The sequence below is a fragment of the Toxotes jaculatrix genome, chromosome 4 (assembly GCF_017976425.1).
Source record: "Toxotes jaculatrix isolate fToxJac2 chromosome 4, fToxJac2.pri, whole genome shotgun sequence".
NCBI classification, from domain to species: Eukaryota; Metazoa; Chordata; class Actinopteri; family Toxotidae; genus Toxotes; species Toxotes jaculatrix.
The window spans coordinates 3239990-3257647 of NC_054397.1; the positions used below are offsets into that span (position 1 = coordinate 3239990).

Sequence of the window (17658 nt, forward strand, 5' to 3'; positions counted from 1 at the left end):
TTTTAGTTTGTGAACTGCATCAGCAATATTGTTTCAGTTCGATCATGGTGAAATAGAAAACAACAGTGATAAACAGGGAGACTGGTGGCGTTTAACAGTCTGATGGGAGAAAGGAAAACGGGAAATGAAGCAGTAAAGAAGGTTAGGGAAAAGATTACTTCAAAATCATATGAGAAATAAAATGGATATACATTTTAAAGAGCTACTGAATACACAAAGGGACAGGGGAAGATTTAAGATGATGAGGTAACCAAAAGAAAAAGAGGAACTGACAGGTCCTTGTATGCAGCCTTTCCACCAGTTTGACAGGTAGGTACAGTGACATTAGCATAGTGATTAACAGTCACATTACCATAATGATTAATAACGGCATTAGCATAAGCACTGCGGCTGGGAGAGCATGGGAGAGAGCCAAAGAAATACACGTCAAGACGGTAAGAGAGAGAGGGAGTATAAAAAGAAATGATGTAGAGCGGAAGAAGAAACTGGAGAGGATGGAAACACTAATTATGTAGAGGAAACAAAGGGATGAAGACAGAGGATGTCTTTTTCCATCACAGCTGCTGACAACTGCTGACACTGTCCATTCCAACATGTTTTCATAAATAAGTTTACTCTTCATCCCTGCTGCATGTCCAGTTATGAGACAGGAGTGTCCCTAAGAGGGAGACCAGCTGTCAGTTCTATTCCCTCCAGCAACACAACCACAACCCGTATCCCTTTCTATAGGTAGAAACACTGACCACTGCACACGCACACTGCAGAGACACTGAAAGGGCTAATGTATCACCAAAACCCTGAGTGTCCAACTAAACCCGTTTACTAAAACAACAGAAGATTGTTGAGTCTTTGATCAGGAGGTGAACCCAGTTTTATGTACAGTTCATAACCTAATTAATATCTCAGTCAAACCTTAGTCTGAGAAAAAGAAAACAAATCCTACAGTAATGATTTTTTGTCACAGGTGAGAGCTCAGCATGAAATCAGAGACAACAAAGCACTTATACAAATTAAGACGAGTAAACATGTCATCCCCTCTGACTGATGAAATCTTTGTTTCGTTCAATCAATAACAAATGTGCCCTTTAGTTTCGGTAAACAATTGTGTTTCCCCCTTGGAAATCCAAAGTGTAATTTTGAAGGCTGGACGGCAGCAGTGAAATGCATCATTCCTAAAAGTTTCAGCAAACTACAAACAAACTAATGTTGCACCACCTAACTCCAGCCAATAAATGGCACTGGCAAGAGTTCAGGTCTCATGGAAAATGTTAGCGCAGAGCAATGTTAGACATCATTAGCTAAATCTGAGGATCAGGTTTGGAAGGCCTGAATCTGATCTATGGTCCTTTTGTCTAGATTTCACGGATGGGAATATGGAGCGAGCCATGCAGTAGAAAGTATGGAGTCATATCACTGTGTATGAAAAATGGTGATGGCAAAACATTTTTTTAATGCCCCTGCCATATCACAAAACGACCCCTGGGCGCATTCACCTCTGTGCAATCAAGAAAAAGTAAATTAAGGATCTTCCAGGATTCAACAAAACCAAAAAAAAAGGAAAAAAAATTAAAGCAAAGCAGATGGAGGCTGCAGAGACATATGCCAAGAGCAGCAGCAAAGCATATCATCCTATGGTGCCCTGCCAGAACTATACAGGTCTTGTCAAGTCTATTCATATAGACAGCAATTACTGTCTCAAAAGGCTTTGCAGGTCTATGCAAAACAAGAAAACAAAATATCAATAAAGCCTCAAATATCAAAAAGAAGATGGAAGAAACTCTCCACTTTTGATTTCCCCAGGAATTAAAAGAGTAGATTGGGAAAATGACAAATATACAAGTATGGATAAGTATTTTTCCAACCAAGACTCTGTCTCTAAACGCATTTAACAAAAAGAGAATCATACCCCTCTGGTGACTGTTGGTGCTTACTGGGGGCAGTGAACCATGCACAACCACTCTGTCTGCCAAGCACCGCTCAGCAAAAAAAAGTAGCTCTGGACATCATCAGACACAGGTATCACCTGCAGCCACTGCCAGGAAATAAATTTAGCAATTAACTCTGGTGAGCAAATATCTTCTAGATCTATCTTGTCCAGTTCAGGGGCATTAATCCAGTCGTCATCCAATCACATCACCCGCTTGAGTTCAATGATTACTCCACTGAAGAAGCCAACACGACAGGAGACCCATTAACCACCGTCATGTATATGACCACCCCTCCACACAGACACCTCTTTAATTAAAATGTGCTCACCCTGATGTAATGCATGCATGCTACACTTGAAACCCATATAATTTTAGTGGCAAAGTCTTGTCCAAACAGCCCATTACAGGCATCAGAGGTCGCTACACTGCTGCTCATCGCCAAACCAATCGGCAGCAAGACATGGTATCACATGACCGGGGGGGGCTTAACGAGGGGATGCTCAGTAGAGGTATCACTCTAGGATGAGCAAATGGCTATAAGACTGACCAGTCAAACAGATCTGAGTATATAAGCAAAATATTATTTTTATGGAGGAATTCCTTAAATTCAAAAGTGCACAAATCAAAAGCATTTTCACAAAAGGCACAAAGTTTGTCAGTATCTGTTTACACCCTGAATATAGCTTTGTGTGTCTTTCTAGATATCTGTGAATGTTTGTGTGTTTGTGTGTGTGTGTGTGTAATAATGCCAGTGGCACAGAGGGCCACATGTGTTGGTCCAGAGGAGATTGAAAGTGAATTGGAAGCTATTAATCTGACCTTCCCTTGCCATCAGACTTGGTTGGGAGCAGAACATATATTCACTCCACGTGCTCTGTTCATCTTTGCACAGCCTGCTTCTCTCCTCTCTGTTTTTATCTCCCCACACATCTCCCTTCTGTCCCTCCTGTCCCTCCTGTCCCTCCCGCCTTCCAGTCCACAGGTACAAGAGAGCAGTATTTTACATCTCAGACATTGAAATGATCTCCATTAATCCCTTCCCCCATGTTGTTCTGATTATCCCTTCTCTATGTGCGTGAGCTCAGTTGCGTCTCTGCCCGTGAGCTGGTGAACATGACATTCACAGCTCCGCTCTCTGCTCTCTCATCACTTTCAGCCCAGCATCAGTGGCATCACACAGATGTGGATACAATGACAGTAGTCCCCGTTGAACACAGCTTTGTTGCACAGAGCAGGGAGAAGAAACCTCAGACCGTGACGTGTTTGCTTTGACGTTTTGTTTCTGATGCTACTTTGCAGCCGATTCAGCATGGGAAATGTACAATTTAGTAAAAACAAATAGCAATTTCACAGGGATGGTAAGACTGTTGGCAGCACTGCAGTTTGAATGTGTTATCCAGCGTGGAAACCAGAAAAGTCAGTTCCAACAAAAGCATTTCTTTTAACCACCTTTGTTTTGGTTTTTTCGATTCAGTAAACTGAATTTATTTTTTTTTCAAGTGCTCTCCACACACCATTTTCAACAAAATACAGCAGGAAGGAATGCCTCTGGGTAACATTCAATGAGATAAAGTTTTGCTTGTGTCCAGACAGATACATAAAGAGTGGACAGATACACAAAGCTAAGTGCTATAAATTGTAGCTGGAGGAAACAATTTGGGCCTTTTTCCTCAGAAAACTGTTTAATTAATACCACTTTTCCTCAGATCCACTCATCCAGCAAACAGGTTCTGAATATAAAGCTACATTACAAACAATTTTTGATATGGACATTGAAACAAAATGGCTTATCGTTTTGTGAGAGAGTTGCTATCACTGCATATCACACTGAGAATCAACACCAAAGTCCACAAATTCACTGCTTTGGTGGGTTTTCACTCACCCCATCATTTAAAGCATCTTGAGTCACTTTCAGTATCTGAGGCCGTAAAATCTAAATGTGCATTACCTGCAACATTAACTTAGGCTGTGCTTTAATTTACCAATATCACACTTTTATACATCATAGGGAATGATATCCATTATATTTTACAGCAATATCCACCTTCTGTACAACCGTTCTGTCTCAAAAACAGCCTGTTTTTGTCTTTCTTGTCTCACAAAGACAATGAATCAATGGTAAAATGGACAATTTGGGTGTCCGTTAGAATGAATGACATCACTAAAGACCGGCACTCGTACTAAAATGAGCAGCTGCATAACACATAAGTCTACTACTCATAGTAAGCAACAAAAAAAAACATTAAGTGCAAATAAAAGACAGGAGGTAAACGGAAAAATTATGTCCAACGGCGATTTGGAATAAGTGCAGAGTGACAAAAGCTTGATCTGTCTATTACTGTGAATTGCCAGAGGCGTTCTATTTTAATGTTGACTGACAACTATCCATCTCCGCCTCACTGACGCCCTCCCTCTGCATCTGCAAAATGATTTAATGCAATGAAAACCACACATGATTTACTGTCTAGAAGAGAAGGGGCGAAGAGAAGCGATAAAGACAGAAAGAGAGAGAGAAGGAGAGGGAGGAGGAGCTGAGGCTGCAGCTACCAAAGAAGTCCTTAAACCCAGACAACTGGGAAACATGAAAGCCTTAAAACTCTAAGCCTAGCTCTCTCTCTTTTTAGACCCCTTTCCACATTAGCTCTTCAACTTGAACTCTATATTTTCCATTTTACAATTCTTATGATAAAAGCTCCTTCTTTCAAGCTACACTCTTGTTAGAGTGCCATTAAATTTCCTCCCAGGTCACCACGGATCACTCAAATGCTGAGTTAAGTTTTCAGTTCCCACCCGTCTCACTGCAGCTTTATGACTGTTATCCACCTCACCAGTCTGGCTGTTAGTGGTTAGAGACTAAAGAGAAATGTGGAGCTCTGCAACAACAACAACAACCAAAAAAAAGGCTGCAGGTCACAATGAAAGACATCTTTGCACCTTACACACCAGTTTCCTTGTGGTCAATAAAGCAACGCATGTTGCTGATGGTCAGAGACATTTTAAACAAAACTGCAGCTTTGTTTTCCACATTATTTATTAAGAAGTGGAACAACATGAAAATGCACTAAAACTTATTATATTGTAAACTGCAAAGTTTAACCAACTGCTATCTTGATTACAGCGGATACTATGGTTAGTAACGTGCGTCTCTAATGAATGTAGGTGGCTCTGCAGCCCCAGATCTTGTACTTGAGTAAAATGTTATCATAACGAATACTAATGATGGACAAAACTATGGAAATAAGGCCCAGGCTGGAAAAAATCTAAATTAACAGTAAGGACAGATGCATTTATCTTAATTCTTTCCTTTTCCATTTCCTTGTTATTATTTAACTCATTCATTATTCATTTCCTCAATTTTTGCATAATCAGCAAGGTAGATTACAGCACTTCCTCCTTTCTTTTTTTGTCAAATCAGTTCCGTTACGTCTTCAGCCAAACTTTGCCAACATCCCTCTTTGCCTGCGTGTATGTGAAGCACATGCACACATACACGCAGACATGTTCTGGGAGTGGACTGAATGTACTCATGCACACAAAGAAGATTTCACTTGTGGATCAATTTACTGCACCACTCAATCTGAACTCACAATGAGAGAAAGTGGACCTGGTCAATACAAGCCTTTTCATTTTAGGGAAGTAACAAGGACACACACACACACACACACACACACACACACAGTGGGCTCTTTTCACTCGTATTTCCTCTCATTCAGTCACAGTGATTTGATTGAATGCTGAGACACGGTGGTGAAGTGGTAATCCTGTTTGAGGACACAAAGAGGGACGTGTTGGACCTTTTAAGATCTCCTCAAACAAAATTAACACAACTACAAGCCCATATCTATTAGCCACACAACCTTACCCGTGACCAATTAATGGAGCAAAGAGTGTAAAGCAGAGCACTACTCTGTCTTGTTACGTTTGAGTAGTCTAAGCTGTTAGACACTGTTTGCATGATTAGCCTGCCAATTCTAAAAGAAGCTAACTTTAGCATATTAGCATGTAACGTAAGCATTAAAACCAAAATGTAGCGATAGCATAGGATAATTTAGTTAGTCGATATCTGCACGACATGAAACAGCAACAACTGCAGCACAACGGCCAAACTAGCCACAGGCGACTCAGCATTAGATTTGACCCACAGGGCAGACTCCTGTGCTCCAGTGCAACTCCTCTGAACATCACATAAACAAGCGTTGCCTTGAAATGAGTTTGATGCTTGTCATGTTTTTGAGAGGAGTCCAGATGAGATCATATTCTTAGCTCTTTGGCGCAAATCTCTCTCTGACTTTCGTCTCTGACTGTGTGGCACCACAGGGCCGTAACAGAACCTGCGTTTGTTCCTGCCAGCCAGCCTGTGCATGACACGAGAGGTTATTCTAGTGGAGAAAATTACTTATTACTTAATTCGCTTGTGAGCTTTTCATGGTAACACAGGACACAGCACTGGGATACTTGTAAGAGAGACATAGAAAAAGACAGCAGGAGACTGAAAGAGACCGACAGAGACAGAATAAAAGACAGAGGATCAAAACACACACAAAGCCAAGTATTTTTTTTTTTCTCTGACTTAAGAGATTTTCTTTTGGAAGACATTTCATTTAGATCTGAATGGATTGGCTTGGCCATTAAGAAACTCTTTTTTCCCCCTGTCTCTCTGTTTTCTCTGCCTCTTTCTCTCCATTTGCTTATAAATTGTCAGGCCCAGCCAAAAGCTGATGCGATGCCTGCCTAATGGAAAGGTAAGAAGGCGAAACATTTCACTGGATCTCATTCAGGCTCCCTGTCACGTAAATCGCTTATGTCAGCTGACTTGGTACCTAGGAAGAATTTATTAGGGGAATTTATTTAGGGACAAACACACAAATTAATATAATTATGGCTGTTACAGACACACACTCACATGCTTACAAACAAACAAAACCGCAGCTGTACAGTAAACACACTTAGACAAGTCTATACCACACCTGTTCCTTCTCCTGCCTTTACATCCCTCTTATATCATCTCACTTTGTCTCTTACTATCAGTATATCTTTTTTCCTCTTTCCCTCTGTTTCTCTCCACCCTCTCATTTGTCTGTTTCCTTCTTCTTTCCTCTCGCTTTCCCTTCATTTGTCCTCCTCTGTTGTTTCCCTCGTCTTTTTGTTTTCTCTGTCTCCACCTGAGTGAATTTCAATCAGTCAGTCATATCTCTGCGTTTCCACACGCTCATTCTCACTCTTTACACTCAGCGGTGTTACTACTTACAGATGTATCAGCTCTGTGTTTGGGGAGTTTGCGTGAGTCACACATCACCTCACTGTAAGTGTTGCTCTTAAGAGGGTTGATAAGCAGTGTCTGCTGAACTTGGGGGCGGGTGGCGAACGCAGAGTACTGCTTGTACCGTATCTAGCTCTCCTGTCATTTCTTACACAGGAATAGCTGCAATTTGAGTGTGTTTGTGCGTACACTGGTGTGATAGAAAGCCCAAACACTACAAAAAACGCAAAGATGTGTGCCCTGCGGATTGAGGATGGCAAGTCTTTCATAGCCTAGATCAAAGGAAACCTTGTAAACAGTGGCCTGTAACCTCTAAAAGTACTGAATGATACACACAGCTGGCCCTGGAGCTCCTCCTGATCTGGCTCCTCACTGTACAGAAGACCCACCAAATGTTTCTACATTTATGTGCATCTGTTCTGGTCACACAGAAGGCCTCAAAACTCTTACTCCAGTATATAAGTGGGATTACACATAAAATGCAGATGCCAGTCCACTCTGAACATTAAATAATAACCACAGGAGTATAATGTGTTTCTGTTAAATATGGTGTTATGTTTGATGTTTTGAATTATGCTTTAAATCTACCTGCAAGCAAGAACTGGAGTTGTCAAATGTTGTGTGTGTTGTGCGATTTACTAGTTCAGCCTGGAACTGGGGCTGCTGTGAACTTGCCAGGTGAGATGAAACACCCAAAAGCCAGAGTTGGTGTTGATTCATAGCTGAATCCATCACCTACTAATGGAAAATCCAACTTTCTAAAGGCTTTCTTAATGTTTTCTTTATATTCTGAAAATGGAAAGATGCTGAATGAGTAAACAATGATGGATTAAGATACTGAAAGATATTAGCACTTTGGGAGATAATCGCCAAACTGACATTTTCTTCATTCACAGCATAGAAAGGATATGGGCTGGAGACCATGCGGATGCACCAGCTGCGAGGGCAGGTTGTCTGCTTGAGGCAGAAGAAGACCACAGGTACCAGCTCAGGGTAGGGCACTACCAACACACTGGCATCACTGCTGTCATCATCTTCATCATCCCCCTCACACTCCACCACCTCCTCCTCCTCCTTCTCAATCCTTTCTTCTTGAATAATCTCCTCCTCTTCTATTTCCTCCTCTTTCTCTTCCTTTTCCTTGGGACATGGGAGGTGGTATGGGGAGGGTCTGCGGGGGGAGGAGGACGTGACGGCGTCATTGCTGTCGCCCCTGGCTATGGCTGTTGTTACCCCGGAGATTGCTGCCGCTGACGGTATCGCTGCTGTTGATGTTGCAACGCTGGGGCCCTCCTCCTCCTCGCTCGTCATGGCAACCCAACGGTCTGGGATGAGAGAAAGAGAGAAGACAAGCTGCTTGTCAGAAAAACATAGAAACAAACTAAACCAAAAAGTACCTGACAACAAAACAAATTATTTGTTATTTCACTGCAGAAGCAATTTCACAGATGCGATTTTTGACCAGACACCCAGACCAACAGGATGACATCAGCTGTCAACTGCCTTTCAAAACCCTGATGCAAAAATAAAACTTTATTCTATGGGGTATGGTTCGGGTTAAAATTACACAGTTCGTCATGTTACAGGGGGTTTGTCACAGCACGATCTGAGTCAACGATAAAGGTGAGTTGCGCAAGCACGACCATAAAGAATTTACGACATACTTATATAAAGTCTGCCGTCTTGGACAGCTACTTCCATTTTCCACCGAATTTCAAAAGTCAGCAAATCACTGCGTATTGTAGATCATAAAGCAAAGTATCATAGGTTTCATGTGAGTAAGGAGATGCTGGAGTCTAGCCAGAAAGGCAATTTAGCCAAATCGGTCTCTGTCTTTGGTCTCTCTCCTCATATTGTCTGTGATAAAATGTTGTAAAATGGTACATGCCCTAACTGTCCCACCTTGCTTCCAGTCTTTATGCTTAACTTAAAGTTCACAGGCAGCTGGCTTTGTATTTAACAGACAGATATGAAGGTGGTGTTGGTCTCTTCTCCTCGAACTCATTGCCAGAAAGCAAATAAGCGTATCGCCCAAGATGACGAACTGTTCCTTTAAAATCTGATCGCTGGCAAGAACAACAGACACAGACAGAAACGCGGCAAAATGAGAGGTTGTAAAAGAGAGAAGGTGGCAAGTTGCTGAAAGGTTGGCGAGTGAGGAAAGAATGAGCGAGGAAGTAGAGTTCAGTGGTTTAGTCAGAGGCTTAGTGTTGAGAGGAATCAATATTTTGTAGCTGGAGAGAGAAAAGAAGGAGCAGGAGTCCTGATATGACTGAGTGGCACCTGCCCATGGATTTCCAATGAGGGAGCCGAACGCATGATTCTCAATAAAAAGCTACTGAAAGCTCAAGTCCACTTCACTCATAGACTAGAGCTTCCGGGGGTCCTTAGAAGTAGACTGTGTTCATTTGAGTTATGGGTTGGTTTTCAGGTTATTTCAGGTACAAAAGACTGACTCTGGTAGACCACCAGCTGTCAATGAGACACAATATGACCAAGAGCAGTGACGTGATTTTAGCTGTTTACCGTCACAGTTGTTCTCAACGAAATCATGATGGAAACTACAGGTTGTGATCATCCCGTGATGTGTCAAGTTTCAGCAAGATAACTGGTCGTATCCACTAAGACACACAAATACAACGCAACTTCTAATCGACACTATCGAATAAAAGGATTCACATTTGCAGAAACAGAAGGGAAAGAAAGAGAAAAGCAGAAAACGAGGAAAAAACAAGTTCAAGAAGGTGTTTCATCCAGGCGTTAATCCAGCATTAAGGAACTCAGAGTAAAGGAGAAAAAAGACACAAAGGTCAAGTGGGATTTAGTTTTCATTCAGCGGTGTCACAGTGCAGTTGCAGAGGTGCTGGACGTGACTGAATTGCTACCTCTGGGAGCAAGAAAAGGATTACTTCTGAGTCAAACACACAATTCTCAATAAAGGCTATGAAAGCTCAGGTCCACTTCACTCATAGACAAGAGCTTCTGACAAGACCTTAAATTGTTCATCTGAGTTGTAGGTTGGTTTTTAGGTTATTTTACTATTACAAAAGAGAAGGATATGACTTGTACGATGAAAAGATTGCTCATTTTGTGTTCCCTTATTACAGGGGCAATGTGGAATCAGTTTTTCAGTGGCTAAGTAAGGGCAGCATCGACTCCAGCTAAGCTTGCAGTTATATCTTCCCAACAGAGAGAAGAAAGGCTGCTGTTTAGAGTCAAGATGCAAGAGAAACATGTTGTGAAGAGAAATGCCATATTCTAACAATGAAAAGCAGCAAATTTCTGTTGCTAAATCAGAGCCGGGACTGAAAAGGGAGTTCTTAATGCAAGAAACCGCGGCATCTGACAGAGTAATCGTCGAGTCATTGGTAAGATAACATAAAACTTTATTGGACCTTGTGGGGAAATGAGGCTGTTGCAGCGGCAGAGTAATAGGATCTCTGCATGGAAAGTAAAAGATCAACACAACTAGAACATAAAAACAAGCAATAAAAACACAGTGGAAATGAAAACAGATAAATACATACAAAAACAAAATCTTAACAGCTGCAGTTTTATGTAACCGTATGCTGTTTATGCTTTTGACTATTACTATATGTTAAGTAAACACCAACAGCCCTATAAAACCACTGCATATTGTGATTGTCATACTGAAAATACCACATATTTAATTAAAATGTTGTTAATGCTGCTGACCAGCAGCTGGACTGTTCTGCAGTGCAACAACACATTTAGTGCTGTCACTAATAGCTGCAAGCAACACGGCAACAGATCCTGAAAATACACTGGTACTGATGTGATATGGAAAGGAGAGGATATTCATGAATCTTAGTGTGACAGTCTTGCTTCAAGGCTACAACACTAGGTGTTATATTATCTGTTAATGGCTCTGGACTGACAAATTCACCTCTTTATGGATGTGTTTGGTTTTTTGGTTGTTTAGACATTGGCATACCCTTGGCGTAAGGTTTCTAATTATATTTTTAGTTGCTAGTGGTGTGGAGAGCGCTGTTAGAAACACAGATTTTCCCACAGCGGTGCATTACTGTATGTAGCAAAACAGAGGAGGTTGTCCCGTCAAGCTGCTGGACTTCTGGTTTCTTCTTGACACAACTTTCAGACACACAGGGACGCTTTTTGACATAAATGAAAAAAAGAAAAAAAACAAAAAACAAAAAAAAAACTGGTTGGTCTAGATGGTGAACGGCAGACAATAAGACATCCTATTAAAAGTCCTGTCCCCATTAAAAATGCAAAGTGCAGGAGCCAGTGACACATTACTGTTCATTAGGGCCAGTGGGACAAGATAGCTGCTGTTTACTGTCTGCAAAGCTTTGGCACCACTGCTGTTTGCAGCTGTTGTGAATTGTGCTTTATGCTGGAATCAAGTAAGGTACTGTGTGTGAATGTGTCTACAAGTTTTAAACTTCTGTGCCTTTGTCTTTTTAAGTGCAGAGAAACTTTAACTACGTGCATTCACAGTCTCTGGACCACTGCACACACTGCATAATTTAGCCATTCACAGCCCTGTTATACACTGGTTTTCTGCCTATTCTCTGCTCATTGACTGGTGCATACAGAGTGACACAATGACCTCCATGTACAATAGTATGTTCTTGTACTTTCCTGGTTTTTATTTCCTCTGATGGACCAGCAACAGTCAGTGTAACTGACGGGCGGAGAGAAGCGAGGTACTTTAAGCTGTCCACTGCTGTTTTGAATGAAATCATGATGGAAATTACAGGTTGCGATCATCCTGCGATGTGTCACAATGCAACTTCAAAATCATCAGTCAGCAGTCATTGTTTGAATGAAATGATTCCTATTTGAAGAAAGCGAGGGAAAAGATGAAAACAGACGGAGGAAAAGAGAAGTTCAAGTGGATGTTTCATACAGGCAATAATCCAGTATTAAGAAACTCAGAGCAAAGGAGAAAAAAGATGCAAAGTTCAAGTGGGATTCAGTTTTCATCCAGTGGTGTCACACGTCTATGTGCTGCAGTGGCAGAGGTGCCGGACGTGACTAAATTACTATCTCTTGGAACAAAAAGGCGATATTTCTGAGCTGCAGTGAACCAAACTTAATGGTCAGTCAAATGTTAATTATCAAATTCCCCAATCATTAACCCTAAGGTGAGGTTTACTAAAGACATAATGTATGACGGGGCATGGCTCCCATTAATCTGTCAGAGATGATATGAACACAGGCTCTAATATAATGGTAATGATTTCAGCCTCGGAGACGTAGCAACAAAGTCCAAGTGTTGTTATATGTTACTTCATCAGAAAAGATGAAGACAAACGATGTCCCTCTGACTATCACTACCATAATCGCATCCTCCTGATGTACTACTTATTTCAAATAAAAGTGAACAGATTCCCAAAAGTCAAAGGCTATGCTAAAGTATTTTATTGTTAAATTACGGAGAGGAAGAAAACACAAAAATGTCAACATTACTCCCACTGCCAGTGACCTGAAAAAAATATTAATTTATTCTGAAGAACATCACAGTCTACATGCACGGCTGCCGCCTTGTTAAATCTGAACTAATGATTCATGTTACTGAATCATGCTGTTGAATAATGGCCATAATTTCACTGCAACAACAGACAGTGGCTGTTAAACAATGTTCATCTTAATGTTTATCTCTTTTTTTTTTTCTTTTCAACAACAAGGAAAACGAAGTAAATTATACCTTCTGGCAAGAGCGGCACAAAATAATTGTTTTTTCATGTCACAAGTAAATCTTGGTACTGAAGTCCGAAAGTTTTGAGCTAAACAAATCATTATGCTCTGTTAGGAAACTGTGGAACCATTTAAAATAGTAAGAACTAAGTAAGGACAGGGAAAATCAACCAGTCTACATTAACCCTTTATCAGGTTTAAGGTATTTGGGTAATAAACAAAGCTGGAATGTAAAACGTTTACACAAGTACTGTATTTAAGTTAAAATTTGAGTTCACTTACTCTTATATATATATATTACTCTTACATATATGACAGTTAACTGTCAGCTAAAGTTACTTGTTCATTTATAAATAAAGTTTTTTGAAATGTGAAACATGAATTTTATGGTCTCAGCTTCTCCAGTGTGAGGATTCGCTGCTTTAGTTTACTGTCACTTTGGACTGGTTTAGTTTGGTTTGGACTAAAGCTGCAAACTAAACAATCAGTTGATCAAACAATAAGCAGATGAAATCATTATGAAAATTAATTGCAGCCCCAACTCGCTCCATCTCAACCAACTGAAACAGAAGATGTTCCGCAGCAAAGGATCTGAATGCTTCCTTCATCGCTGATGCTCATGTATGAGTACATTCTGATAAACCATTGATTTACCAGCCACTGTGCTCTGTGGACAATAAAACTAATTTCATGCCTTAGATGTTGGTACTCAGCTAAAAGGCAATAAAACACCACAGCCATCTCCTGGATGGCGTGTGTGTGTGATTAACGACACCTGTCAGACACGGATTGACCTTTACTGATCACATGTGAGCAACCGGCTCGTATATCACAGACTCGTACAAAGCTAAGGGTCACAGCGAACACTACAACTCGTAAACTGCCATGATAGGAGAAGAAAGGAGATGTATTTGAAATGAACACACACACACACACACACACACACACATCTGTATAGTGAATTATTTCTTAAAGATTAAAAAAGAGATTGAATTTTCCACCACATATTTTTGATTTATTGTATTTTGAGCACCAATCAGGCTAATGCAGAGGAGGATGGAGTATGTACTATATACTACACACACACACACACACGCACACACACACTCACACAGCTCACTGGCAGTGCTCAGAAGGATTTAGTTAATTTGCTTAGTCTGTTTATATTTCAAAAACATTTCCAATATTTCATAACAATAAATATACATGAGGTCCAAAAGCAAGGCTGCTGAACATTTCCTGTATGAAATGTGTCAGTGAGCAGGAGTGTGTGTTTGGTGTATGATGGTATGGGGGCTGTTGTCTGTGTTTGGGATTATTATTTGCATTTCTTATTTACATGCACTGACACATTCCTGGGCCTGCAGAACAGTCAACGCTGCAGGATGAACACTTTTCAAATTCCTGCAATCAGTGGTTCCTTTAAACAAAGTGAACATTTTACAGTCACCTCACATCAGTAATTAGTATCTTCCACTATTCTAAACAACGACTAGGATCAGTAATCAAAGTTTCTACTTGGCAAACCACTTTCCAGAGCTACACCCCCGAGCTGCTGAAAACTGAACTTCTTCTGGTCGGTTGCAACCTGAATTTGCCCAGCAGGAAGTCTTACATTCACCCAGCACTACAGGATCTCCATTTGGTCACTGAACACAACACTGTGCTACCACTGTGACTCCGTGGGCTCAAGGAGATGAGACATTGCACAGCAAAGAGCTGATGGTAAAAGGACAGAGTACAAAAATGAGGAGCGGGCATAAACACATAAGAACACATGGATATATGCTTACACACAGATTATGGTAGCTAGGAGCACCTGAGGCTAGCACATAGCTTAGCAGGCACGGCGATGACGTGATGCACCGTAAGAAAAAAAGGCAAAGGATTCACCAGAAATAACCTTTGGGAAGCTAACAGCTGGCTATACAGGTCTGCTGCTGATGTGTTTTGATGTGACGCTGATCCTCATTAGTAAGTTTCAGACCGTGCTGAAGGTTTAATGGCCCATAGGATCACTTAGACATAGGCACACACACACACACACACACACACAGAAACATTACTATACACAAACTCATCAAGACCAAACTCTGTGAAACTGTAACACATACATGATTAGACAGATGAGCATAAACACACTCAAACAGGCCCATACACACTCATTAAGAGCGTACCTCACACAAGCACACAAGTCCAGGCACCACAAAACAAACATGGCAGGCACTTAATGATGTTGGCGAGCTCAGATGAAAGGCTTTAGCGGGCCCAGTAGAGCCCAGTGCTGCTCCCACTGTCCCCCGATGACATTTCCTTCAGCTAACAACACAAACCGTTTGCTCATCGACTTTCCCGCAGAGAAACAAACACTGACAAACGAGCGCTTATCCCCGTTCACACCAAACATGCTCACTTGCTCGGTTCAGAAATTGATTTTTAGGCCACTGAAGAAGGAGCAGGGAAAGGGAGGAGCACTGACAGTTAGGGGTTCAACTCCCTGTGGAGCGCTACGGACAGAGCAAGGCAACAACATTTCCATAAGAATTATACTAAATAGAAAACATAAGTGCTACCTGGTGTTTTGACCGCAACACTTTCATTTCCTCTGTATTTAACAGTAATCAGAAGCTGGCAAAGAGCCTTAAAAAGCCACATGAGATCATTTGAACTTGATTTGTTTTTGTCTAACTTGATTTGCTCTCCCCGCCGTGTGAATGTGTCGTGATTTGTTATGTTCCTGACAGCTGATTTATCATTCTTGTTGATATTTGTGTGTGAAACCATTAATTATCCAAACCACACGAAGGTTGTAGTACTATACGAACAGCGTTGCCTGCGTAGTCAAAAACATTTGTCGTGCCCTAAGGAAATCATTACTTGTTTACGAAATGTACACTCAAATCCCATTTGAAATTTAAAAAGCTAAATGCTAGGGTGCATGAATACAGATTTTTTTTTTTTTTTTTTTTGTGCAGGCAATTTTCAAACTAATTTGAGTCTATTTTGACTGATAAATGAGGACCATTGAGTGCCTTTGCTGGAGATTTCTAGTGGATGCTTTAGTTCGGGACAGTATGGAGCCATGTCAATGCACGGCTCTTATATATACAAAATATTTATTTTTTTTCAAACATAACTGAAAAACACAAAGCAAAGCAAACCCAGAGAAACAATGTTCTCCTGTATCCTTAAAAATCGATCCATATATCCACAGACCCATCTATGCATCTATCCCAGAGTCCCACATAAGCTGTAGATGAAATCTATTTTAATGTGCAGCACCTGATTGGGTGAGTTAAATGCAACGTAAAACATTAACCAGGTGCTTAAAGACAGATCTTTGAAGTTATGAAGATGGTACAGAGCGGATCGATATTTGCCTGAAGCTGAAAGAAGGAAATGATGCAATGAGAGAACGGAGGATGGCTGAGCACACATTGGTTTTAGTATTTTTGGTTCTATTTCTGGGCTGTAGTGTTCTCCATCTGTTCATACACTCAGTTTTTGTGCATGTGTGGCTTCATGTCACACATTGGTAACTCAGTCTAATTTATAAGATGCAACAACTTAATGTACTTCTCTTTCATCCACAGATCCTGTGCTCGCTTCCACCATTTATGGCAGAATTAGTGGCTCTGGGTGAATATATCTGTTCTGGGTCATATCTCTTTTGTCAACAAACTACAGTACGTCTCTGCTCTGGAATCCACATGAGCCAGCTGGCTTCCATCCATAAACTGCAGTCAGCTCATCTCCCCGTGCTTCTGCAGATTCAAACAGGAGAGATGCTGCTGAGGACTAAGTAGTTGTTTGGCTGCGGTAGCTGTAGCTGTGCAGAGAACAAATCATTTCTACGTAAACACCTCTGTGCTGTCTCTATCTCAGTAATATTTCCTACTCAGATGAGAAACACGTGTGAGGGCCTCCGGGCTTGTGCTATTCAGGGATTCAGTACTACCAATTAGGGTTTCAGTGATTCACTCAGAACACAATACTTGACTGTGCTGCTGAGAACGGGTGTACTTAATATTTATACTGTATTTATACGTGTGTGAGAGTGTGTGTGTGTGTGTGTGTGTGTGAGCACATATGCCAACTCTGTAGGTGTTGATGAGTTTGCAGTTGGCAGGACTTTATGATATTACATGTAGTTTATGTCTTATGTTAACATCAGAGAATCAGTCTGGGTATCTGTCTGTGTGTCCATCCATAACTAGATCCCCCCACCTTGGGGGCCTCCCAGAAACCAAAGGGTTGAGGGCCCCGTATGTCCAGAGCAGTGAACCAAGGACTTTTGGGCTGGGAAGGAGGTTTAGTTGATTCTTCTGTCTGTGGATCACAAACTGTTGAACAGCCTGGACATGCAGGCAGCATTTAAAGCCTGACACAGGACGAAGGTTTGGTGGTTAAATTAATTTGACTTTTATATTTGCACAATATTTCCATCTGCGTAATTTTTTTTTTTAAATATTTGCTGTTTCTCACATGCTATTCTCGCCTTAAAAGTGTCACAATATGTAGGTAGTATTACAGATGGCACTTTTATAAAGTGAGCTGGCATTTTCATAAGCTGAGGAAATACCCTTGTGCTCCATACATGACAGTCAACCGAATTAGCCTTTAATTGATAGGAGAGTTATCCCATAAACCTGGTACAGACAATGAAGGAGGCCAACGAGGGATGAAGGGGAATTCATTTGTGAAGCTGATGTTATTTACTGCCACTGGCGGGAGAAGAGGAAGACAGACAGGTTGAGAAAGAGAAAGACAGAGAGAGAGAGAGAG

General features: G+C 41.1%; 1 protein-coding gene across 1 annotated transcript in view; it reads right to left on the bottom strand.

Annotated features, from left to right (window-relative positions):
• Positions 1-8127, bottom strand: part of LOC121180410 (voltage-dependent T-type calcium channel subunit alpha-1I-like) — a 131026-nt gene extending 122899 nt beyond the window's left edge. The window contains exon 1 of the mRNA XM_041035802.1: positions 8099-8127. Within this exon, the coding sequence (XP_040891736.1) occupies positions 8099-8112 (14 nt within the window). The 5' untranslated portion in view covers positions 8113-8127. The remainder of the gene's footprint in view (positions 1-8098) is intronic.
• Positions 8128-17658: the final 9531 nt, after the last annotated feature.